General features: G+C 37.9%; 2 protein-coding genes across 3 annotated transcripts in view; both read left to right on the top strand.

Annotated features, from left to right (window-relative positions):
- Positions 1–1,184: 1,184 nt before the first annotated feature.
- LOC119797346 (late histone H2A.2.2) lies at positions 1,185–1,852 on the top strand. Its single transcript, XM_038306393.1, has 2 exons — positions 1,185–1,215; positions 1,346–1,852. Exon 2 carries the CDS (start codon positions 1,353–1,355, stop codon positions 1,767–1,769), a length of 417 nt encoding a protein of 138 aa, XP_038162321.1. The 5' UTR covers positions 1,185–1,215; positions 1,346–1,352; the 3' UTR covers positions 1,770–1,852.
- Positions 1,853–5,107: 3,255 nt separating this feature from the next.
- ppp1r37 (protein phosphatase 1, regulatory subunit 37) overlaps positions 5,108–27,318 on the top strand; it is a 61,217-nt gene continuing 39,006 nt past the window's right edge. For both annotated transcript variants that reach the window (XM_038306384.1, XM_038306383.1), the window contains exon 1: positions 5,108–6,819. In XM_038306384.1, the coding sequence (XP_038162312.1) occupies positions 6,066–6,819 (754 nt within the window). In that variant the 5' untranslated portion in view covers positions 5,108–6,065. The remainder of the gene's footprint in view (positions 6,820–27,318) is intronic.

The raw sequence follows: 27,318 nt of genomic DNA, 5'->3' as shown, positions 1-27,318 counted from the left end.
CCTGCACCCAAGCTTTGATACACTTTTACTTTACAGTAAATAATATTGAGAAACTGCGTCAAAAGTTGCTTGACTTTTTCACCAGGAAAATACCTAAAGAAAACCAGTCATAATTTTTTCTTCTAATGAAACTCCCGGCAGTGCTTAATAGTACACAAACAAAGCTATGCGATATATTCATAATGTTCTAATGTGTATTATTTATTTTTATATGTGGGAGGGGAAAAATTTAACCTGGCTGGAGCATTCAAAGCGCATTGACCTCTTTATGAAGTGCTTGTTATAGACTCTAGAAAAGAATTAATTTAATGGGACGGTGCAGTGTAGGCCCCATTTTGTGTAGAGTAAGTATTTTTCCTTAATAGTGTCTCTTTTTCTTGCTTTATTTTTACTTTTTTTCTTGAAGTAGTTTCTAAATTGATACCTTCACACTTTAACTTTAGTAAAAAGCTTTAGTTGACTCTCAAAATTCTAGAGTGTTTTTAAACAGTAGCATTATACTTCTACTTGAATGGATCTGCATATTAATCAGCACAGGGGATGGCTTATCTTTGCAGGAAACAGCTGATCAACAGGTAAATCCCATTCTCAGACACAGTGGAAGCAAACTAAAAGTTCATGACATCGACAAGCATACATTTACAAGAGACCAACCTTATAAGACTAAGGTAACAGAATTAAACACTGATAGTAAATTCCTTAGAATAAGATCTATGATTTAGTGCTGCCATCTGCTGGTAGGAAAGTTACAAGGGTAATCCCTCTTTATCCGGTTTTGGGTGCAAAACTCTCTAAATCAGTCATCTGAATGTAAGAACTAGATGTTGATCTAGCAAAAAAAAAAGTAAGGCAATTTGTGCATGAGATAATAATTTAGCAATGTAATAATGCATCTTGGCATTATATAATCTAAAATCCACCCCCCCCCCCGTGCAATGATGGCATATTTTATGTGTTTCCACCATTAAAAGATTGTCAAATCCTCACCTAAAAAACTAAAGTAGACAAAATGTTATTTTTGGGTAAAGTATGCATGAATTAAGAATTCAACTTTTCAGTTTAGGTGAATTTGTTATAGCTTTCCTCCTGCTTGCACAGGTGATGAAGTGTCTTCAGGTGTCATTAATCAACTGATTACCTTAGCTTGGATAAAAGATACTTTCTTTGGTTCATTCCATAGTGGAGCTCCACTGTGGATGTGCTGCTTCCTGCTGAGTGAGTATGGTTTAATTGAATGTATAGATGGGCTCTTATTTAGAGAAAACAATTTATTTTTACATTTGTTAAGCAGTAAAATGTTCAGGTTATGTTTGAAATGTATATATTTTTTCTTCTTGAAATGCAGCTTCACAATGTCTGGTCGAGGAAAGAAGGCTGCACCCAAATCAAAATCTACAGTGTCCCGTTCCTTAAGAGCAGGAGTCACTTTCCCAGTTGGCCGCATCCATAGACTGCTCAGAAAAGGCAACTATGCCGATAGGATTGGCAACGGTGCTGCAGTGTATCTCGCTGCAGTATTGGAGTACCTCTGTGCTGAATTACTGGAATTGGCTGGAAATGCAAGCTCTGACAACAAGAAGCAACGTATTGCTCCACGCCACATCTTGTTAGCTGTGAAGAATGATGAGGAGCTCAAAGAGCTACTGGCAGGGGTCACCTTCTCAGAAGGTGGTGTGATTCCAAACATCCATGCACAGCTTCTCCCGAAGAGGACCAAAGCTGCAAAGGAAGATGCACCGTCAAAAGATGTCCAATCTCAAGAATTCTAACTCTCTCTGCAACTTATAGGGGAGGGTTAAAGACTTCTTTTTTTAATGCTCTTAAACTGATATCAATCTTAAACATTAAAGTTTGACATGAATTTAACATTGACTTGCTTTACTGATTTTTAGTGCTCTTAACATGTTAGAAATGGAACTATTTACATGTGTACCAATAGGAAGGTAAGCATTTAAACTGTTGTGGCTTATTTAGAAAACTCACTTTATGGGTTTTAAATGTTTAAAGTAGAAAGTTGACATCCTCTATGGAAGATGGGCAAAAAAGCAGCATTGCTGTTTAGAGTGCTTATCTAACCTACTTATGAAAAGTTTTTTACTCCTAACTTAAATCAGAATGGCTCTCCAATTGGGAATTTACAGCATTTCTGACTTGCTGGAAATCTAATTTTCCACTGGCACTTGAAATCTAACCTTCCTACAAAATGACCAATAACTTTAAAAGCTTGAAATGTGTAAAGCTGTTTTCTGATCAATCTGCATATCCCACAGCTAGTTACCCACGGGTGCATTTTCGTTTCAGTTTATATAGCGCCAATTCACAACACAAGTCATTTCAAGGCACTTTACAGTTCAACCAGATCATACAGTCAAATTGATTCAAAGTTTTTTCTATCTAAGGAAAACCAGTTGATTGCATTGACTCAATTGCAATCCCTCACACTAAGCAAACTTGTAGCGACCGTGGAGAGGGGAAAAACTCCCTTTATCAGGAAGAAACCTTAAGGCAGACGAGCACCAAGCCAGCTCCCATGTCAGGATGAAGAGAGCACATCCAGCCAGCCACGGTCATTTCTTGCGGTATTTTTGAATTTGTGAGTGCAAAACCTTTCATATAACCGAACAGGGGATTTTTGCTAGAGTGATCAAGTATGGCAAGTCATTGTAACATCAGACTAGACACTTGCCATTTTTTGTTGTAGTCCACAAGATATAACTACTACCGGATAGCCTTGAAATTATGTAACATTTCTCAGGGTCTCCCTAATGGAGATTGTTAGGGCTAGCCTAAGCAATCTAAAAATAAAATGCTGTTTGCCAACATGGCACTGAAATCTGATGTCTTAAGGCTGGATAATATCCAGATATGTTTTCACAAGTAGACCATCATGGCTATTGGCAAAAGGTAATTATGTGTTAAAACTAATTTGATGTGGCTTGGGGAATAGAAATTATGCACTGGACACAAAAGGGGCGGGGACAACAACACACCAAACACAACATGGACACGTAGAAAATACCTTGAAAAAACCTGTGGATATTACACAATATTATTCAGAGCTATATGTAGTTTAGCTGCAGCTTAGTAATATGTATAACTGTGTATCCATATATACCTGATCAAATGCATGTGGTGGGTATGAATAATTGTGCTTCTGTAAATACTGTTAAGGATTTTATATCTTGACCTTGCTCCTTTTCTAAAGCATTTTCTCTGATTTTTTGTAAAATATATTATAGTTGATGTTGGATACAGATTTTTTCCATTTATGTCACACATTACTTTTTCAGCTATGTCGACTATTCACTTATTAAAAATTTGCTTTTCAGTGTTTCTTTTAATGTGATGCCAAAAAGTGAGTTGTAATTTTGATGTGTTTTATTCTTCATACAATTTTTATTTCTTTACTTTTCCTTTTTTTTTTACTTTTTTATACCTGATAAGGACACCGGTGCAGAGCCGTAGCCAGAGAATTTTAATGAGGGCGGCCAGGCAATAACCAATGTAAATTGAGGGTTGGCCGAAAATAGGCACTAGAACCTCAGGGTCAATTTACAATTCAATTTCAATTCAGTTTATTTGTATTGTGCCAATTCACAACACATGTCATCTCATACGCATATACTGTTCCAAAATGAAAATGAACAACCACAACATCTATATTTTATAAATAAAGACTAAACTTTCCGACAGCCTTTGCTAACAAATGTATGCATATATTTAAACATCCATGGCCGTCTAAAGTAAAGGTGTAGAGCACAAAATTATTTCAAGTTTGAGTTCTTAGGTGAAATTTTTAATCACTGTCTCTACTTAACTACTTTTATCATCAATCGTTCTACATAAATTAGTATTTACATGTAATATCTATTTTTTATGGATTACTTATTATTAAAGTAGTTATTTATCTCTGATTTCACTGAAGACTCATATGTGACTTGCAGATGAATATTTATCCCATGAGACAAAGTCTAGTTCTGAAAAGAGCATGAATCTGTATTTATCATGTTTAATATTATTATATTGATGCGATATTTAACTAGTCTTTTTGTTGTTAAGTAACTGTTAAAATATGAAAGATTGAAATGTTAAATAAGTTGGAACATTCCACTTGAGAGTATTACTGCTGCCACCATTTCTATCAAGGGCTGGTTATACTCCCTGCAGCAGTGTGTCGCAGTGAGCTTGACATTTTTGATTTATGCTCAATTTTGAGCGTGGTCTGTGCTAAACGCTGTGGGTCTAGATACAGCCGAGGCGATGAGGAAGTGGGGGCGAGTTTGTCTGACAACGGAGGGACAGGACGGCAAAAAAGAGGGGAGATCCAGGTGGAAAAAGGGTCCCAGCGTTCTCGCGCACTTCGCTCTTCTAACATGTCCAACTTCACGAGTTGTTTTCAACAATTGCGGTCATAGAAACAAAACAACCCTAAGCAAAAAGTAGTATACTTGAAGTAAATTCTATTAAGAATACTTAAGTATAAGTTTAGAAAGTATACCGAACAATGTACTTTTAGTGTTCTTGAAGTATTACTAAAGTAATACTTCTTCGAACTAAATTGGGACATTTTTAAGTTTACTAAAGTATACTTTAAGTATACTTTAGTAAACAATAAAGTAAACAATAGTATAGTCAAGTACACTTCAATAAACTACTTTTTGCTAAGGGAAGAAGGCCTCCTGTCTGCAGCACTGAGCTCACCTACGATTTGGGAGAGGTGCAGCAGCACTTAACCAGAGGGGGCGGGCACGTCTTTTTGTTCACTGCGACAACTACCCGGAGGACCTAGTTTCGAAGTATAAATCAGCCTTTAGAGGGGGAAAAAATAGTAGGGCCATGGCCACCCCTGGTCCCCCATCTAGCTCCGCCCCTAATCTTGTCTTGTTTCAGTCAAGATTTGACATACAGGACCATAAACCTCTGCTGAATACAGAAAGCATTTTCCAGAAACATGACGTCGGGAATGTTTCACCTATGTGTTTAGGCGCAAATATTTCTAAAACTTGACTTTTTTAAAATGTTCTTTTTGATTTTCGTCCGTTGACTATTGTATGATAAATTGCTTGCCATACATGTGCGTTAGCTAAACGTGCAGAGTTTACGTACAGCTACGTGCTGACGTTGGAATAGTGCACAACAAACAGTTGTTGGACTTCAACAGGCTAGCGAAGGAGAGCGTTGGACAAAATAAAAAAATAACACGTTCAGCTGACTCCTCCTTGAGAATGGGATACCGCCGAGAGCTGAATGGTGGGAATATCACAGGCACCGTTTCCCAACAGTAAGCAGAGAGCCCCGGCACGTTTCCTGAGCCGAGCCGCCGAGGCATGTCCATTGCTCGGAGTGTGACGCCTGTTTTTTCCGTCGCTGCTACCGCCGCCGCTGGCTGATGGTTGTGATGTGAGCAGAGTTACGCCACGACAGAGGGTGGGGGAAAAATATCTCTATTCTTCTCCTCACGGAATAATGAACTTGGGGAAACTATTAGGTTTGTGTTACGAAGAAGAAATGCTATAACATTCGGGCCTGGACGTCATTGTTGGACAACTTTAGCAAGCTAGCAAAGCGTTAGCTGGCTTTAATTCACGTTGATGACTTGGCTCTGTAAGCTCCCTCTGCGACCTGTTCGTTTCGGTTGATTGGTTTGGTCCTGTTTATTCCTGCTGGTAACATGTTGACGCGCAGAGGGGCCTGAGAAACAAACAGTACTTCCAGTAATTTAGCGCTTATCTGGCCGTTGATAGAAGGCTAAATAGTGTGGATATTGAATCAGTATAGAAAGCAGTAGGGTTTGCAAAGAAACAAACCATTTTTTAAAATAACATTAACGTACAATTGCACTTTATTAGGTTAGTTTTTGAGAATTGTCGATTGTTTTCCACTAATTGTACCTTTATGGCATCCAAAACAGATAAGTATAGATGTTTATCATACTGTTAAGATTTTTTTCCCCGGTGAATAACCAAAACAGACTCTCTTGGCTTTAAAGCAGGGATATTTTTGACTTTTTTAGTCTTTCTATTCTTTCGATACGGTGTGCCACAGTTGCAAGTTGAAATGTAAACATGAATTTCGAAGAGCAGCATCTAGATTTGTGTAATGTCAAGACAAAAGCCTTTGAGGACGATGATCATCACACTACCAACAGCACAGAAGGGGTCACCCCTCGTATTTTGGAACTGATGACAGACAGTGACTTAGAAAAAGAAACCGGTGTTCCCACAGAGGCCTCTGAAACTTGCCTTATGCCTCAGCTTACTGACAATCTCCACTCCGATGGGGGAGATAAACTACAGAAACAAGACACACTAGAAATTGATGAAGTCAATGGAAATGAAAAGAGTTGTCCTCTGAACACCCCTGCTGTAGATAATCCTTCTGACTTGATCTCATCTAATGATGAGCAGCACACAACTGTTAAGGAGGAGGAGGTGAGCATGAAGGGGGAAAGGGTCATTGATTACCCACAAGCTGTGGAGGTAGGGGACGATTGCGTGGACATGGACATTGGGGTGGATCTAAGCCTCGATGAGAGCGGGGTGCTGGAGAGTGAATCTACAAATGTTACACCAATCTCTGCTAATATTTTGGACTCCAAGTCCAGTCCTCAGGATGTCCCAGCTGGCAGGACAGCAGAAGGCCAGGCAAATGCCAACAAGACATGCAGCACTGAGGCTTCTGTCGCTGATCGGGTTGGACTGTATCCCTTGGTGGAGGAGGGGGGAGAGAAACACAAACTGTGCGGAAAAAGGGTGACATTTCCTTCAGATGACGATATTGTTTCTGGAGCGGTGGAGCCAAAGGATCCCTGGAGACATGGTAATATTTGTCATTTTCTACATGTCTGTATGTGTAAATTACATTTTTTTTATTGTGCTGCAGTTGAGGATGTTTTGAATGTGTAAGTTCTTAAGGGATTTAACATAAAACGTACCAATCAAGCTTTTTCTGGCCAAAACCCATTCTTTCACATCTCTGAGGTCTGATTAACGGATTGCAATTTTATTTTTAATCAGTTCAACTCTCTAAAGAGCGTAAAAAGTTAGGGAAAATATTCAACAGAAGATTCTTAGATTTCAGTCTCTAGCTGTATTCACAGTTTTCTCATCTTTCTTTCCTTGAAGTGGAGTCTAATTAGCCATGCAACAACATAAACATATATCAAGTGTTTTTAAAAGTTTAGATTTCCATATAAATGTTTCTTTTGCCCTGAGTAATCCTCTGTAGTAGATGCACAGGGTAAAGCAGCTCCCTGCCCCCACCTCTTTGCTGCACTCTGCACATGCTGATAAATAACCACTACAGTTTGCTCCTTAACACAAAAAATGAGATTTTTTGTTTAAATATATATTCAAGTCTAATATGAAGACTAAAGGGTACTGCTTATCTCTTATTGTGTTACCAATGTTTAAATATTTGTAACCTACGATTGGCATCTTATAGAAAAGCCGTCTGAAATGTGGCTTCTAGAACAGACAGCATGACTAAACAAACAATTAATATTAGTGTGGCACAGTCATTGCAATACACTAATAATTGCACAGAGAACTACTGCTTAATTTGGTGATTGCTTATTGTAAATGTTTGAATTGATCTGTTTGTGAAAATGTTTATATTATTCCTACAAAAATCTATATTTTCTGTCTTAAGCAGGACTGGGAATAATTGTGGATTTTTGAATGAATTAAATAAGATATTGTTCTACTTTCCATTGGGGATTCAAACTAGCCTTTGCCAAGGATGCATACACTCAGGTCAAAACCGAATAATTTCAATACATCTCAAACCAGAATTTAATTTGCAAAATTTAATGTGTGCATTACAACTGCAAAGGTATGTGGTATGGAATATTAGGCAGGGTTTTCTACAATAATTCAGTATCTATATGTATAGCAATACCGTTTTATTTAGACGATGATATGACTTTTAAATGCATTTTTTTATATTTCAATATACATTACAACGTATAATTACAGCATCTGTCGATGACTGACATTCCGGGTGTTATGTACCTTTATGTGTTAATTTTTTTTAAAGGAAATTTTTTAACGAGGAGTGTTTTAACTAGGAGTAACATTTCTCATAAGTTTAGTTCCAGGCATTCTTTTTTAGGCTTTTCTTTAGTTTATACTGATAATAAAATTGTACTTTAAAAGCTTAAGGTAAGATATATATATATTGTGGTTAAGTCAGGCTTTTAGCTAGAGATATTTCATAGGGTGTACACATAGGTGTATCAGATCTTTAGGCTTTGCGCGGTGTAGCTGTGCGGTTCGCGCCTGTTACGGGAGCATTGTAGGGGGGAACTGATGGTATCCTTCACTAATTTTAAGATTTAGACTCTCTGAAATGCAATTTCCTGCATTTTGAGGTGGGATGCAGCTCACTTTTTGTCTTTGTTATAACACTATTTCTATCCTGATTATGGGAAGTATGTGTGCTTGATTAAAGGTGAAAATTTCATAAGGATTCTAAAGGTAATACTCGATTGTTGCTTATACAACAAGTTGATCAATAATGACAAACTGAAGCAGTCCAGGACTGATTTTATTTCTGTGTATATACTCTTATAAGGATACAGCTAACACTGAAACAGATCTGAAACTTGTTTGTGACATCTTATTGTATCTTAGTATATTTTTTTAAATGTAAGCTGATGTGTTACCACACAGGCTTTGAGCAGCAGAAGCTGCAGGTTTTCATGCAAAGTCTTTGGTTGACACGCATCAAGGTGCATCAACAGGTCCTGCAGCGTTGCATCTTTATGCAGCTGAAGCTGCGCCACATGAGCATGTGAGGCGCATGACACGCTTCACAAGCAACAGATGCCAGAGTTGGAAAAATTTTTATTTTTGCTGCTCGATACGCCACATCAACCAATCAGGGAAGCTGATCTGAGGCTGGCAGGGAGACAGACAGCACTACGATAACTCCACTGAAACCGTTTATTCATATCTAAATTAACTTAAAATGTCAAAACCTGCCGGCAAACTATGTTCGCTTTTATTATTCTGGTGCTTGCAGTTTGTACCACATACCTGGAAAAACAGCAACATCTACTTCCAGCCACCAGGGACAGTAGGGGAAAGAACCTCAAGAGGTGACTAGGCCTGAAACAGCTGTTGCTGGGGATCCCCAGTGACAGTGTACAGTACCGCTGGTATGTGAGACTCTGCAGCTCCTTCAGCGAAATAATATTTTAAAGCAGGATTGTAATCTTGATGAACTGTCTGCACAGACAACGTTTTGAGGTGGAGTTTATCACATAAAAATATATTTAAACTACTTTATACCCACTTATCACAGCAAATATGGTAAAGCCACTCTCTGCCATTGAACACAGGAGCATCAGATGCATCTGTCTAACCTTAATGTGGACAAGCATAAAAAATGAAGCAGGAGACTCTTATTTGCTGTTCAAAGCATGTGAGGTCTGAACATAGCATTACACAAGCTTGTGTGTTGCACCGAAGGGCAGTTATAAATATCCAAATGTTAAAATAAACCCACCATTATCCACAAACATCCATTTATCAACTTTTTAGAAATAGACTAAAAATAGAAGAAACATGAAAAAATTGCGGCATCAGTTTGACATTTGCTATAGATTTAGTAGCGACCGCACCCGCCTCCCCAGTTTTCATTTACCTAAGCTGTTGCTTTTCCACCATTCCACGTACAGTATTGTCCCAAAGAACAAAAAAACCCCAGCAAATTAATCCTATAGTTATCAGGCATTCGATGAGTAATTTTGTAAATGTTTCAAGCTTACCTTCTTGCAAACAGCGCAGCGTGCTTGTTCCTACGAATGAAGTTGCCCGTAGGGACAATAAATATTCCACCATAATCCAGCGGAAAATTAGGGCATACCAAAGCTGTACATCCCAAGAACAGGGCATACAATTTTGAATATTTTTATTAAAGTTGTAGGGAAGTGGCTGTTCCATCAGTTGCAGTTCAGAATTCTCCCGAGTGGTACCCGACTTTACACAAGTGAATAAAGTGAATGTGGTGGGTCGATTATCAAGGGGGCGGAATTGTTGGGTCGGAAGGTTCGCAAGCATGTTTGGTTGTTGCCGGTGTCTCGGAAACATCTTGCTAAGCAGTTAGCAACTTAGTGCTAGTATGTTCCCAATGGGAAATTACATTGGGACCAAGTAGCACTAAGCAACAAGACTGTCAAGGAACTCTATGGACAGCGAAAACACGCAAGAGGAGGACAGTTTTGTGTTGGAGGTCGTGGATGAGTCTCCTATCATACATTTTTTTATTCAGAGGAGGAAAGCGGGGACAAAGTTGTTTTGGAAGAGGAAGCCAAGGCCGCAGAAGCTTGGTTTGGTGTAGAAGGCTTTCAGCCGTACATGTTTGAGCCCTTGCCTCGCAACACTGCCAGTTCTGCTAGCTCTACGACTGCCGAAGACAAAGACATCCATTCCCGTGAACACTGGGATGTAACTCAATGGTCAGGTAAATGATTCTTATTTCAACCATTGCGTATTTTAGCTGCGACATATGAATCAAGATGGTATGACCGAAAAAAATTGATTGACAGATGACCGTTGATATATGATTGGCCAAATTTAGGTGTACAGGCTGACGTATGACTAACTGGCCTGCATAAAGTAACGGGGGGAAAAAACACAGATGTTAAGACAGGATTTTTTTTTTAAACAGAAATTTTAAAACTTTTGGGACTATAGGGTCTGATAAAGAGTACATTTATACACATGTTTAAGCCAGAATGATTTGAAATTTGAATATGACTTCCCTACGACTAAAGGGCTTACAGTGTATGCCTGTTCATTTTGATAGCTAAAAGTTTTGTCCATATTGTCCAGCTGTATGTTCCACCGTATGGGTTGAAACCCTGCTTTTATTTGAACACCTGATGCTCTCAACTGATGTAGATTTTAGTGACTTAAATCACAAAATTCAGATGTGGTGGTGAGTTTATAACGGTTTTCAATAAGGACAAGTGCAAAAAATGAAGTTAATTAATTAACAGTTGTGTCACCACATTGTCATGTTTCCTTTCATAGGACCTTAAACTATGAAAGGTGGATGAATGTGGTTATTCACTCCCAAAAGGCGTGTTAATGTGCACGTCTTAAAGAGATATATTCCTTTGTGTCTTTCTTTAAAGCTGCTTTATTGTCAATCCTCTTCTTAATCCTCAGGTAGCAGCCAAACCCCTACCTCTTTTTTAAACAAGCTCTAATAGATTGAGAACATACAAGGTTTTCTGGCTTTTCTCTGAATAGCCAAAACATGAGTCTGTATCTAAGCAGGGCTGCGTGGCGTGCAGTGAGAGCATAGAGTGAATCCTTCCACTCCTTAAGGCGTGCCATTTTACCACAGTAGGTTCCTGTTTGTTCACTGAGCACACACTTTGGAAACCTCTCGGAATGTGGCACTGGCTTTACTTTGGTACATAAGGAACCCCGTGTTTAGCTTCACAGTAAAGATTAGCTTTATAACACACATCCAAAACTTATCTATTGTGAATTTTCCTTTTATTACTTAACATGTAATGTTTTCTACCAGATTTTCTGTTTATCTTTACATTTTTGGTTGTTGTTTGTTTTTGTTTGTTTTTTTTAACCTAAACGGCTAATAAAAGTTTTTGTTTTTTGTTTAGAGTTTAGACACTAGTTCCTCTCACAGACAGGAGCACAGCCTTTGGTTTAACAGTAGCTTTTCAGTGACCAAGCTCAAAGTTTGAGTGTGACTCACACGTTCCTTCATCTGGCGTTAACAAAGGACACCATTTACTAAATAGCCTTCGCAGAGCTAATATAAAAACAGTTGTTTGCTCACAGTAATGTGACTGCCATTGACATAGCTACAGAGTTTGCTACAATCTTAGTAGATGGTATACGGTATAAAATATTCTGCTGATGTCTCAATTTTAATGTGTTTTTGAGCCTCATCTTCAAGTTGAACACTAAAATTGGTTTATAAAATTATCAAATGGCTGTTTGAACAAAAAAATAACTTCTCAATCATTGTCATTTCTGTTTTAGCCGGCTATTTTAGCATTTTGATTAAATTTTGCTTTTTACACTCTGTTTAGTTTTATATTAAAACACCCATTTGCTTGAGTTTGTTTCAGGCAACGTCTGTCCCATTAGCAAGGTTTTCTCAGCCTTGTGAAACACACAACAGACTATTAAATAGCTCTCACACTGGAGTGTAGCTCTGGATTTTTGTTTTTCTATCAAGCACTTTTATCTTGAAACTTGTTTAAGTTCCAAAGTTCCTCCTGATTGAGTTTTGATATCGAGGCAGAAAGTCCACTGACTGCTCTGAGGTTGATCACATAATGTAGTGCTTGCATTTTTTTAAGGGAACGGTACCTCTTTGAAGTCATTCTTAAGATATCGTATTGATATAGTAGAAGTTCTGCTAAGCTCGCAAAGAGATCAGTTTAAATGGTAAGAGCTTAAAAAGTTCATACATTGATCTGAAGGAATGTGCTGAGTGATTTAAGAATAGGCTCTTGCTACAGATTTCTGGTCCAATACTTAATTAAAATAAATGCATTTTAATGCGTAAACACCTATGGTAAGACTAGTATCTACATACCAGTATTATGTGATAATAGCACTAGGTGTATTTTTCACTTGACTTGCTTACCAAGTTTTCTTTTTTTTCCCCTAAAAATGTGCGGTGCGCCCTTTGGTGCGGTGCGCCCTATGTGTGTTGTAACTGCGACTTTTGAGACCACCTCATTGAGGAGATGATGAAAGAGTGGCTGAATGTAAGGAGACCAGGTGTTTTTTTTCCACTCATCACCATTGCTGTTAATCTGTGACTCCATGCGTGCCCATCTCACAGCTGATGTGAAAAACATGGGGAAACAAATTAACGCTGTGCTCGCTGTTCAACCGCGTATAGGCGCAGCAAAAGGTCCCGCAGCGCGTTTTGAGCAGCAGGCGCTGCGTCGGGAGCGTTTAAGCATCTGACGCACCGCCAACGCGCTGCTGCTGCTCGAGGTGGAAAAATTTAAGTTTTGCTGCTGGATGCGCCTCATCAACCAATCAGAGAAGCTGATCTGGGAGCTGACAGCAAGACAGACACAGCGCTCTGATGACATATGATATTAACGCAAATGAAAAGGGCTGGATGGATGAGGAGATGATGAAAGCGTGGCTGAGGCAGGTGTATGTGAGGAGAACAGGTGTTTTTTTCCACGCATCACCATCGCTGCGTGCCCATCTCACAGCCGATTATTAATTATTAAGTTTTCAGGTGGACTTTCTCACTTAAAAACATATTAAAACTACTTTATTCCCACTGATCACAGCAAATATAGCTGCAAGATTTAGATTATTTAGATGAAAAAACACCTGCCAGCCACCGCGGTGAAGAGGAGGAGACCCGCCCAGAGGCTGCTGTTGAATTAAGTTTTCAGGTAGAAAAATAGAGCGGGAGCAAAACTGAGTATGATTGTGCTTTATTCATGTATTTATTACAAAGTATTAATCAAACCCATCAAAGTCATCATCCTCTGTTTCTGAATTAAACAGCTGCGCTAAATCAGACATGCCAATTTCCCCTTCTTCGCTGTCAGAGTCACTTTCCGTGCAGCGCGGCTCCTCAGAAATAATGCCGGCTTTTGCAAAAGCTTGAACAACAGAGCCAGCAGACACGTTAGTCCAAGCATCTGCAATCCATCCGCAAACTGTGGCGTAACTTGCCCGGCGCTGCCTTCCACTTATAGTGAAACTGTGGTCTCCGTCTGTCACCCATCGCTCCCACGCCGCTCGCAGCCTTACTTTGAACGGCCGCTTCACACCGATGTCGAGCGGTTGAAGTTCCTTTGTCAGACCCCCGGGATAACGGCGAGCACAGCGTTCATTTGATTCACTTTTTTTTCACATCGGCTGTGAGATGGGCACGCAGCGATGGTGATGCGTGGAAAAAACCACCTGTTCTCCTCACATACACCTGCCTCAGCCACGCTTTCATCATCTCCTCAATGAGGTGGTCTCAAAAGTCGCAGTTACAACACACATAAGGCGCACCGCACCAAAGGGCGCACCGCACATTTTGAGGGAAAAAAAGACGTTTAAGTGCGCCTTATAGTCGTGAAAATACGGTACTTATGGTGTTTTACTATGGGGCTGTTTGCTAAAGTCTTAGGCTAATGCTAGCATGTTTCCTCGTAATTTTGCTTATTCCATATTTCACATTTCCAGGGAATCATTAGAAAACACAAACTAAGAGTTGTTCAACCTGATTAAGTTAGTTTATTTTCCTTTGTCATAAAATGGAATCACTCATGTTGCATTGATCACTCCCCAAAACTTCCAGGGGTCAGAAAAGATCACAAGACAGATGTGAAGATGCATACAGCTTCTTTCTTATTCAGATAGTGATTTTCTTACAGGAAAAAAATACCTGGAACCTTAGACAAAGACAAGATTTCTTTTATCAGTAAATCAGTGTTCATGGAATATGTAAGTGCACATGGAAAAGGTAATTTTAAAAAATGATTTAAAGAAACATATGGCTGATGGCAAACACTGGGAGTTGACATAAAATCAAAGACGGGGACTATAAAACAGGTATCAAGTCTTAAGTTTACTGATTTGCTCTTGATAAAACCTTTAAAATTATACGTGCTACACTGAATCAGGACTTCGTTACATTCCTAAATTCTTCATGTTATGCTCACAGTAGGTCTATGAGAACCATGCATTCCATCTTTAAGTTTCACTACCCTTTTACCACTGTGTGAAAATCGCCATACTGCTGAAGTATCTTTTCTGCTTCAATAAAATTCTCTTCTTACTGTTCTGTTCCACTGTCCTGTTACTATCGGGCCCCAAATGAAATTTCAACCCTTCAAAAAACCACAGTCAAATTAACACGACTAAATACTTCATTTTTTTTACTTAAGTCTTTTATCAGAATCCCTAAATGATTTATTACCAAGCAGTGTTTAACATCTACAGGAAGGCTATTAGACAACCATGGCATAATGGCTGTGTTTGTGTCCTTTAGGTTGTTCTCCATATTAGGACATTGCCATTATGACCTGATCAAAAACTTAGCAAAGTTTTTATAGCAAAGTTTTTATACCAGATGCAACTGCAATTTTAGGGTCCCCTGCATTACAACAAAGTTAACTAATTTGACATGCATAATATATCTTTTTTTAAAGGCTATCTAAAGCTTTAATAGTTTTCACTGTCTCAGTTTTTATATTTTTTGGCAGAGGCTTTTCCATTCACCTCAGGTAGATAAGTGCATTTTGATTGGATTGTAACTAAATGACAGGACAAAGTTTTACCAAACTTAAATTTGTCCTGAATTTTTTCACTCAAAGGATACCCCTTTCTTGTAAATACTATAGTGTTGTCTTAACTACTAAGAAATTGCACAATTATGATCTACTGTTTGCAATACAAAGTGACTCTTGTTTCTGCTTTTTTATTAAGTATTTGAAGAAAAGCAGATATTTTAGACTTTAATCACAAAAGAGTTTCCGAACAGAGTCAAATTAATCTAGAATGCCATTTAAAATAAACACTTGGTTCAGGATAGGAGCATTTCTGGAGAACAGAAGGAAGCAGCTAAGGTGTGGAGTTTCCATGTACTCTTGTTTCCTACTTTGCTGTCAGGTTTTGTGGCATCGTCCAGCATGCAACATGTGGATTTTAGGGGAGTAAAGACTAAAAAATAACAGCGCCTCAGAAAGTGTAATTGATTTTGTTTTCAAAATCTTTCTAAACTGATGTTTTCCTGTGGGAAGCGAAATTTTATTTTATTTATTTATTTTTTTTTTTTTTATTCCTCATATATGTTGTTTTATTTTATTTTCATCTTATAAAGACTTCAGAATGGTTTGCTTCCTAGATCAGGGCATATGTTACATTGAGATCCCAAAATTCCTTAAGTTTCCCCATCGTCTTCTATTTCTCTTCCCAAATGTATGCAACTTCCTGGCCTAATTTTACAAAAGAAATAGCCATTTTTCCACATGAAAATGTAAAATGACTTTGTGTTTATAGCTCATTGAAGGCTGTTATGGCTCCAGCTAAATCCTCTCTCTTAGCATTTTAAACAAAGGTTTCACATTGATAGCTGATTATTTCACAAGTAGCATAGCTCTCTGGCCTACATGCTGCCTATAATGTCACTGGAGCAGAAATCTATACAATTTTATGTGCTCTAAAGTGAAGCATATTAAAAGTCTCACAAGAAACAATGCTTGTCTTAGACACTGCATGTGTCATTTTCATCTGTTTTGTTGTAAAACCATAACCATTGGTGTGTGATGAAATTCAGGAAAAGGAAAAGCCTTAGAGACAGAACCTCGATCTCTGTCTTTGCAGAATGAGCGATTTTGAAATGTAGAAAACTACATTTTTCTGCAGAGCAATATTTCTTCTTGTAAAAAAAAAAAAGACAGTGATGGTTTTTAAGCACATAATAGACCACCCATTATCTTCTAAAGGTAGCTATGTCTTTAAAGCTCTAGATTATAGTCTGTCATCCAGTTGGATTTAAAAATGGAAGAAAAAAAACACAATGTAAATGATGGTATTTAGATTAACTTTTGATTTTAGTGACTGTTCCTTCTGTTTTCAGGTCTTAAGTATTTTTAAAATGGACAATAAATTAATGTTACATCATGAATTATAGCTATAATAATCAGTACTTTATATTGTACCAGCAAAGGAATGTTTTCTGCTTTTCCCTTTTAAACCAAGGCGGATGGATCATATTATACCACAAGATTTGGACTTGATGTTATAGTGAGAGAACCGTACTAAGCTGTTATTGTCTTTACTTCAATAGTTTTGATATTGGTAGCAATTAAAAGATAGAAGCATCATGTACCATCATGTAGCAGCATGTACCAAAACACGTTGGTGTGCTTTACTTTGTGTATCGGTAAGAGGTTTAAATGAAAAATCTATTACATTATAAATGCACAAAGTTTAAGAATGATTAATAATAGTATCAAGGCAAGCTTGTGCATCGTTTATATGAATGACCTTAAGTCTGAGTCCAGAAACTTTTCATTAATTACCTGCAAAGCTGAGACAGATTCTTTATCTAGCTAATAATCCGTCTTGTTATGTTTGTGGAAGAGAACTACCTGCTGATATTATCAGCCTGAGCTGTCATGCCATTTGCTCCTAATGTTTCTTATAAGGCTTACTCACCTGCCTTTGCAAGCAGCACATTCGTCTTTGTTTGTCTTGTAAATTAAAGAAGAGGGCAAGTGTCTGTGTTTGTTCTCTGCTGAACCCTGCCCTTTGACTTTGTAACCGTCTCCCGTGTGACATTGAAAGAAACTTGTTGCCAAACGAGGTCACAAGTTGGTTGTTAAAGAAGGCACGTCTGAACTTTCCATCCTTGTCAAACTGGAATACCTTGCTCTTCCCTTTCATTACAACTGCTTTCACAAGCAAGAAACATCCACAGCGTCAGAAATTGCAAAAAAAAAAATGAAAATTGGAAAAATTATGTTATATAACTGTTGGGAACAGAGAGCATTGTTCTTTTCATTTTAGCAGCACAGTTGTTGGATAGTTAAGTTATTTGTATGTTTTCCAACTTTATTTGCAGGTGTAATTGCTGTGTCTTGCTGTCATCTTTTATCTGCATGTTATTTCTTTGGTGAAACATTTCTTATATAAAAAGCTGCCATTTCTTGCTTTTTTTCTTTTTTTCATTATCAAAATCTTATCTTGCAAGCTGGTAAAAACCCTCAGCTCTGTCTTTTTGCCACACTTCTGACAAACCAGTCAGCTGGCTGCTATTGTGTTAATGACGCTGCTGCCATGACAGGCAACACAACACATTGGTGTGAAATGACAGTAAACGGGACAGGATAGGAAGGCAAGGTCCTTGTGCCCTACATTGAGGTTTCCATGTTATTTAGAGACTGGCTCTGCTTTTGTTTTAAACGCTTTTTCATTTTTTACTTTAAAGAGACTTTATCGTGTCGTGCTGCTTGCGGACTGGAAATTGAAATAACCATTAATTAATTCAGTGGCACAAACAAATTCAAAGTCTTTTTTTTTTAATCGGCCAGTGTCACAGTGATTGATTCATCTGTTAATGCTTGTTACAACCTCCCTTTAATAGGACAGCTCTGATCTCTAATGTTTCACAAAACTGTAGCATACAGAACAGAGGAATTGCTCTTTGTCTCTGTGGCACCTAAGGACCTGTTTCTTCATCATCACAGTGTCACAGTTCCTCCACTGTGGGCATTAGGGGGCTTTCCAAGGTATTTATGCTAGAGTTGTGCACTTTGGAGATTTTTTGCTACCCTTACCGTCTTGCTGAATACTTGTTGGCAGTGGGGGTAAAAAAAGATCCCTGTATAGTGTAGAGATGTCCCGATCCAGGTTTTTGCACTTCCGATCCGTTACCGATATTTTTGGACTTCCGATCCGATACCGATACTGGCCGATACCAGCCTATCCGAGCATGTATTTAAGTTTAAGTTAAAGTATTTAGCCTTAGTTGTAAGACTCATGTTGAAAAGCGTTTTAGTACTCTTGATAACATCTAGCTAGCTAAATTAGGTGAGATTGAATAAAACACAATGCTTGGTACCAACAAACTTACCTGTTTATTAAGAGATAAACACAAACTGGACAAAATTATGAATAGCAATCTAAAATTGCACAGTGAACAGTAAAACCGTAAACAGTTAAAGGTGCAAGTATTACTCTAAGTTTTAATAAAAATGCAAAACAGGGAAACACTGGCGCAAAATAGTGGAATGGATCGTTTCAATCGGCGAAACTGGAAAATACGGACCGGATTTTTTTCTTAAAAACTGGATCGGCAGTCTGGATCGGCATTTTACATGCTTTGCCGATACGCATTTCTTTTGCCAATATCGGCGTCCCGATCCGATCCACGTATCGGATCGGGACAAGCCTAGTATAGTGTATTTGCTAGTGGCTAAACAAGTGGACATCTGTGTCATATCATGAATATCCCCACCAAACAAACATGTCTAGCCTTTTTTTCAAAAGGCTAATTAGGCCTTAAAGCATGAGGCAATATACATTTTATTGCAAACCCCACTGTACCATTGTTCTTATCTGTGCTCTTTGTCTGATTGCATTTATTGATGCAAATTTCTTTGTTTTACTGACAACTCTGTTAAACGCTTTTTGACTGTTCCTGTCATCTAGTTTTAGGAATTGAGTTACCAAGTAGAGCTGATCCGTTCCCGTACTACAGCCTCAAATGAACAAATTGCCATTTGGAAATGTTCTCTGTATCCACGTAGATACTGTATCTATAGAAAAAAAATTTGTTTGTTATACTACTATCGTATAGCCTGATAAACCAGACTAAATGTGAGATTAGATGTGTAATTTAGTCTGGCCCCGATGAATGAGACATCAGAAGATTGTTGATTAGAACAACCTGTTGTTTTTGAAACCGTTGTCTGTGCCTATTGGCCAACACTCTGACCAATGAGCACAACTGACTGTGATGTAGTAAGCATGATAGAAAGCTGGTGGAGGAGTGTAAACAAACAGCATGTTGGTAAAATGGCGAATACGTCCTTCTTAAAAATGAATGAGATTTGATCCTTTTGCTGCTCACGTTTCAACGAAAACCCCAAGTCTAATCTTTCAAAAACTGATTCCAAAGCTGAGTCAAAAGAGAACTGTTCAATAGTTTTTACCATCTTCCTTGTTGTGCTTTCTCCAGCATCGCGCAGCTTTGTCATCCCACCCTCAAAACCCCACCCGCTTTGCGTCCAAAAATTTTAAACACATCTCTGCATTGTGATTGGCCCGCCAGTTCTAGGGCCTGGGGCATTGATCGAGGCTAGACCACTCACAGGCAAAAATGATTTTGGCCGCTGGCGGGTGGGGCTAATTTACTAGGCTAACTATAGTTTTACTCTGTTAAGACCTCTGCTATATATGTGTAGACTGCAATTCAAAAGGTGTAACACAGAGAAGCATGGTGGAGTGCAGCATTCTCCACTTAAGTTAGTTTTCAGTCAGCGCTGTGCAGAGCTGCCTGTGCATGGATTATCTAGGCGAGCTTTTAATGGCTAGTACTGATGTCTGGGTATAGGAGAGCATAAATAGAATTAATGCTGTTGATCTTATTTTAAAAGAACATGATCAAACTTGGGTCAAAAACATCAAAATTGGCCCAGAAGTTCCTTGGGAGAGGTATTACCCTTTTTTGCAGTTTAAAAGCAAAGTAGCCAATGCTTTTAAGATATTTTCTAAATACACAATTTACACTGTATCTGAAAATATGTGGATACATTAATGGTATGACATGTTGGGAGTTTTATACAAGCTTATCTCCTGTCAGAGACAATGAAATAACAGCCATTTGAATTCTTCTCCTGCTGATCTGCACCTAACAAATGCAGTCATTCTGTACTAGGGAAGCTAATATGCAAATTTAACAGATTAAGAATAGACTACTATTTGAGTAAAAGTCAAGTAATAAAAAAAGAGTATCTCCCAAAACAGAAATATGTACCTTAGAGGCAGCTGCACGAAAGTTGCAGCACATCTGAGTATATACATATAAACAAAGAACTTTAATTGCAATAATAACCTGGCAAGCCAGATTGATAATGTTCCTTTCAGGTTTAGTGGTAAGCTTTACTTATCAGGTGTTGCACCAGTTGAGTCTGTTTCGGAAAAGGACTGACATTCAGCACAATCTTCCAATCTGATTGGGCGAATCACTGAATGATCCCAGACTAAAATTGGATTTTAGCCAATCCTGACTACAATTAAAATGACGCAAACGCCACGCGAAACCACATTGTGTGCTTTACACTCTTGGTGTCAATCAAGAAAAGCGATGTGATGACAGCAGCTATGTACACGCCCTCCTTTGCTGCCGTGTTTGTTTTTAAGAGTGTCTGTGGGTTTGGCAGCTCTTACTTTCTTCATATCACACCTTTTTTTTTTCTACAGACAACTACACTTTTATATTTTTGTTTATTGTTTGTTCTTTGTTTATTGACATATGGGACAACATTGCAAAGCTTTTCAAAGAGAATATCAAGCATGCTGGAAATGTCAAATGTAAGATCAATATTTAAGATAATGACGTCACACCTGAATAATTGCTGACCTTTAATTGACCAGTTTAAAATAACAGTTGTCTGAAGTCTGACAGTACATTAATTTGGCAATTTGAGGGAAGTTGAGATGTTAATAACTGTTTAATTTTTTAAAAGGCTACATTTTTCCTGCTGATACAGGCCTGGAGGTTTGGCTTAAACATCAAGCTTCTTTAGAGAACTTTGTAATGAAATAATTGGGCCCCTCAGGTGTTCTAATATTTTTTCAGATGTTTAAAAAAATGCCTTTTGAGAGGCTTGGAGATGAAAGCATTTCTATTGTTCTTTGCTTTCTATGCATATATAATTTTAAAATACATAAAAGCTTTTACACAAAGTTACTACTTTCCTAGTGTTGAATTACACCCTCCTTGTAAGAGTAACAAAAGGCTTCTTTAGATTAGACAATGCAACCATTGTATTTAAAATATTTCAAATCAAGTAGATCTTAAACTTACACAGCTGCTTCTTTATTTTTGGAATTACACTGAAGGAAAAAATGTTGGTGTTGAAATGCCCCACAAATTACCTAGAAAGTATGACTGCTATTGGGATGTGGCAGCATTTTTAATGCAGTTGAATTTTATTCTTAAAATATAGCATGTACAGGTGCTGGTCATAAAATTAGAATATCATGAAAAAGTAGATTGATTTCAGTAATTCCATTTAAAAAGTGAAACTTGTATATTATATTCATACATTACATACAAACTCATATATTTCAGATGTTTATTTTGTTTAATTTTGATGATTACAAATGACAACAAATGAAAATCTCAAATTCATCATATCAGAAAATTAGAATATTACTGAAGACCAATAAAAACAAAGGATTTATAGAAATGTTGGCCAACTGAAAAGTATGAACATGAAAAGTATGAGCATGTACAGCACTCAGTATTTAGTTGGGCCTCCTTTGGCCTGTATTACTGCAGCAATGCGGCGTGGCATGGAGTCGATCAGTCTGTGGCACTGCTCAGGTGTTATGATAGCCCAGGTTGCTCTAATAGTGGCTTTTAGCTCTTCTGAATTGTTGGGTCTGGTGTATTGAATCTTCTTCTTCACAATACCCCATAGATTTTCTATGGGGTTAAGGTCAGGAGAGTTTGCTGGCCAATTAAGAACAGGGATACCATGGTCCTTCAACCAGGTACTGGTAGCTTTGGCACTGTGTGCAGGTGCCAAGTCCTGTTGGAAAATGAAATCTGCATCTCCAAAAAGTTGGTCAGCTGCAGGAAGCATGAAGTGCTCTAAAACTTCCTGGTATGTGGCTGCGTTGACCCTGGACCTCAGAAAACACAATGGACCAACACCAGCAGATGACATGGCACCCCAAACCATCACTGACTGTGGAAACTTTACACTGGACTTCAAGCAACGTGGATGAAGTGCCTCTCTTCTTTTCCTCCAGACTCTGGGACCTTGATTTCCAAAGGAAATGCAAAATTTACTTTCATCAGAGAACATGACTTTGGACCACTCACCAGCAGTCCAGTCCTGTTTCTCTTTAGCCCAGGCAAGACGCTTCTGACGCTGTCTGTGGTTCAAGAGTGGCTTGACACAAGGAATGCGACAGCAGAAACCCATGTCTTTCATACGTCTGTGTGTGGTGGTTCTTGAAGCACTCACTCCAGCTGCAGTCCACTCTTTGTGAATCTCCCCCACATTTTTGAATGGGTTTTGTTTCACAATCCTCTCCAGGGTGCGGTTATCTCTCTTGCTTGTACACTTTTTTCGACCACATCTTTTCCTTCCCTTCGCCTCTCTATTAATGTGCTTGGACACTGAGCTCTGTGAACAGCCAGCCTCTTTAGCGATGACCTTTTGTGTCTTGCCCTCCTTGTGCAAGGTGTCGATGGTCGTCTTTTAGACAACTGTCAAGTCAGCAGTCTTCCCCATGATTGTGTAGCCTATAGAACTAGACTGAAAGACCATTTAAAGGCTTTTGCAGGTGGTTTGAGTTAATTAGCTGATTAGAGTGTGGCACCAGGGGCCATCAATTTTGAACCTTTTCACAATATTCTAATTTTCTGATATGATAAATTTGAGATTTTCATTTGTTGTCATTTGTAATCATCAAAATTAAACAAAATAAACATCTGAAATATATGAGTTTGTATGTAATGTATGAATATAATATACAAGTTTCACTTTTTAAATGGAATTACTGAAATCAATCTACTTTTTCATGATATTCTAATTTTATGACCAGCACCTGTAAGGGCTGTTAAGCCCAGCCCCCTACATCTTCAATGCATTTTTGTTCATCATAGCACAGAAACCTGAAAACCAGGCCCACGTTTTAGCCCATTTACCACATACACTTGTTATTATTATATTCATTAAATGCAGAACATTTCTATTTTATCAATTATATAATAACCTGCAGATGTCATATGGATGATAAAACAGATATATATATATATTATAATATTCCAACCACCCACACATCTTGGTTTAGCTCTGGAAAGCATGTACTTTTATAAGCTTTATAAAATTAGAGACATTTGTAAATAATTGTTTTGATTTTACTTTTTAAACTGCTCATTCTATCAAAGTGCCACCAGTCCCTTTTTTCAAAAGTAATGTATAAGTTTTTATATCATGTTTTGAAGGTTTCTTGAAACACATGCTGAAGAAATCCAGATAAGTCTGGAAAGCCTAAGTCATCCATAAGTGCTGCTGATATATTCTTAATATTTCCTTTTGTCATAAAAATCAGTTTATGATTTGAAAATGTAATAATGGAATAAATTGGGCCTTTATGTGTGTTAGATTTGTTCATTTTTATGTTTGCTAACTTATTGTTTGACTTTGAGCTAATGAATGTGGTTTTTTGTCACATAGTGAGAGGAAAACATCCATGTTAATAATTGATAGTGTTACATTTGTCCTTAAAAACCTCTGCTCTAAAATTAACAAGTTCTCATTGAACACCAACAATAAGACAGTTAAGGTGTGGAAGGTTGGTGATGGGCACACAGTACAAGCACATGTCCTTTACGCACACGTGCTTGTACTTGTTGCAGCCCTGCCTGTTATTCAGGTTGAGTAATTGATTTAAAATGTATGAATGTTTTGCCTCCCTGTTGCTGGCTGCTTTTTTCTTGCCCTGGGACATCAACCCAGCTGGCTCTGATTTCATACAGGTGTGGTAGATAAAATAGCTACTTGCAGACAGGTATGAGAGCATGAATGCGTTACGCAGTGCATCTGTGGAATCATTGAAAATATTGTTTATACATGTTTTTTCTCAAAATTCAAGAGGTGCAGCTTTTTTTGTTTGTTTTTTTTTTTGTTTTTTAAAGAAGAACCTCTGTGCCTTCAGGGCAAATTGGGTATAAGTGGATTTATAAAAACAGGCTACCTTTTGTTTTTTTTGTGCTGTGGTTTTGTGGTGACATTTTTCTAGACCTTTCCAACTGTCAAAAATTACCTTGTTAGTGTGTCAACAATTAATCCAAAAGATTACAGAATAGCTCTTTGCTCGTGATACAGATTGTGCTTCCGGGACAGATCGGGTAGTGACAGTTACATGAGTGTATGATGTACATTTTTGCATCAGCTGGCTAATTTGTTCCAATGAATGGAAGCAGGTTTAGTTCCTTTTTTTTTGTGTGTGTGAGTTTTTTTTGTTTGTTTTTCAACATTTTACTGAAATTTGACATGACATTCTATTGGACACATTGCTAAAATGTTCTTACTTGATGAAATTATGCAGCTTGTCTACATTCCCACATTGAATATAAGAATCTTGCAGAAAACCTAAACTTTTTATATGCTTCCTATAAAAAGCATGACTGTATGTGTTTGTGTGTCAGGTGGAGGCTTTGACCTCTTCAGCCATGCCCAAAGCAGATTTGTGGCCATTGGATGTAGCCAGTAAATATGCCCTTTATCTGCAGATGTGGATCATATGGCACATTTGCATTGCTCTGCATTAGGATGCAGCTCGGTGTCTGCAATGAGATCCTTTGGATTAAACCACAATGATACCCTTTTAATTCTATGTTTTTTTGGTAGCAGTAATTTTCCACATCAGGGTAAATGGAGATAAATATTTTCCTTTTTTTTTTTAGTTTAATTACTGTTATGGACAAAATTCCTTGATGATCACTTTGATAAGTCTGGTATGTTTTGTTTCACAAAGCACAACATGTTGGTACATACTTTTGTGCTAAACTGGCAAGCCCAAATTAGAAGGGCAGTGGTTTTAACTGTTAACTCTACATGACCTAATTTATCAACAAACAACAGAGTGAACAGGCTTCATGCACAGACTGCAGCATGTCATTCAGGCATCTCTGCTGTAGCGCTGTGAATAGCTGCCATCAGCAATGGCAAAGACAAACAAGGTGTACAGATGTGGTCTGTCTGATGTTTTCTGGGTAAGAGCGAAAATGTCTATACTCATGTCTCCTCAAACTGAAAATATCAACTCAACTAAACATTTTGTCATGTATGATCTACAGACACGTCCTATCTGCATCAGGGTTTAATTCATCAGTACGTTGACACAAAAAAAAAGTTCTTTTTGGCAGGATTGTTTTGTTTTTTCCTTAGGTTATTCATATTTATTACTTGTATAAGAAAAAAATTTATACGCAAAAAAAAGCCCCTGCTTTCAGGGAGTCAACTGTTTTATGTGGAATTTATCGTCCATCATATACCTGGTAGGCTTTATTCAGTATTTTATATTTTTTTTGGATTGAAGATGAAAACCTTTCTCAAAAGGGCAAGTAGTTTAAACTGCACTGCAATGTTCCCCAATAGTCATTAAAAAAGACCGGTGCTGTCTTTTATGTCTTTCAACATGCTTCCTTTCTACATCTGGATTCGGCTTCCTGTGCTCCTTGTGCTTTCTTGCCCGTGTTTGTTTGTTTTTTTGCTCCTGCTTTCAGGTGTATAGTGTATTTCCTGAAACTCTTTATTACCTATTAATTACTGCTGCATCCTTTAAGCCATCATATTCTGCACAATATTGTGTTTTTGGTAGTTTTTCCAAGACATTAACTTTGTCCAGCAACTTCACCTTCCTGCCCTCGCTGCATGCCTCCTCATCACCACTCCCCTTTATGCATGTAGCAGCAGCTCTGAGCAGAGAGCAATAAAACAAAGCCAGAGCAAGCTGAAATGCAGACAGCAGCTATAGCTCAGGCTTTACTGCTTTTGCACTCTCTAGGCATTATCTGACTTCAGTCTGTGCCACTGTTTCTCAACTTGGACTTTCAACTAACAAGACATTTGCTAAAATGGTCAAAGTATCATTTTTACCCTTTTTATAGTATGGCAGCAATATGCGATTTTATATTGAAGCTGAAATATCACTCTAAATGCCTCCTATCCATCTTCAGTTAAGCTGAGTGAAAGTAGACCCTTAGACCCTCCCTATCCCGAAACCCACCTCATCTCAGGAAATGTTTACTCACACACTTGCTCCACAGTGACTCTCCACAATAACACTTTTCCAAGGACACTTTGTTCGCTGGAACGCACAAACTGTACTGAACAAATTCAACAAACTGCTTTTACACTCTCAAAACCATTAAGTGAGTCTGCAAAGCTCAGAATAGATATACTTCAAAGGTTAAAATGCAGAGCAGCATTAATCTGGTAATATAAAAACACATCCCGCTGAAATGTACATTTGTGCAGAACACAACTGCCACGATTAAGAAATAGGAAAACTATATTATATAATACACACGTGTTGCTCTGAATAAGTAATCCTCTTGTGTACTCTAGTAATCCAGGATTCTCATAATTATTTGAACATTTAGATTCTTGTGTCTCACAGATAAAAGTACATATACAAATGTATTTTATTGAGATTTTTGGCAACAGACCAACTTTAAGCAGTTCATAATTGTGCACCCTGAAAAAACTATGGAATGGGAAGTTTTTTTTTGCTTTTAACAAATAAAAGTCTAGTTTACAAATCTAGAAATCTTGTCTTTTATAAATTGGCTAAAGTAAACCGATTGGAGGGTCAGTTTATTGTTCATCAGAGGCCACATAGATGACACTCAAAGTTTTGTGAATATGTACTCGGATTTGAGTTTTGTTTTTTTGTGTTTTCCTTCTTGCAATAATGTGTTTGCTGTTTATTTTACCATGTACACCAAGTTTCACCCGCTATTGCAGCTTTAGCCATTTGTAGCATGTTCGCTCCTTCCAGCCATAGTAAGCAAAAATGCTAAGCTTATCCACAGCCATTGAAA

This window comes from Cyprinodon tularosa, unplaced genomic scaffold (genome assembly GCF_016077235.1).
Source record: "Cyprinodon tularosa strain WSP-4 unplaced genomic scaffold, ASM1607723v1 ctg58, whole genome shotgun sequence".
In the NCBI taxonomy this organism is placed as follows: Eukaryota; Metazoa; Chordata; class Actinopteri; order Cyprinodontiformes; family Cyprinodontidae; genus Cyprinodon; species Cyprinodon tularosa.
The sequence above is the reverse complement of the archived record's forward strand: the minus strand, read 5'-3'. Positions and strand labels throughout refer to the sequence as shown.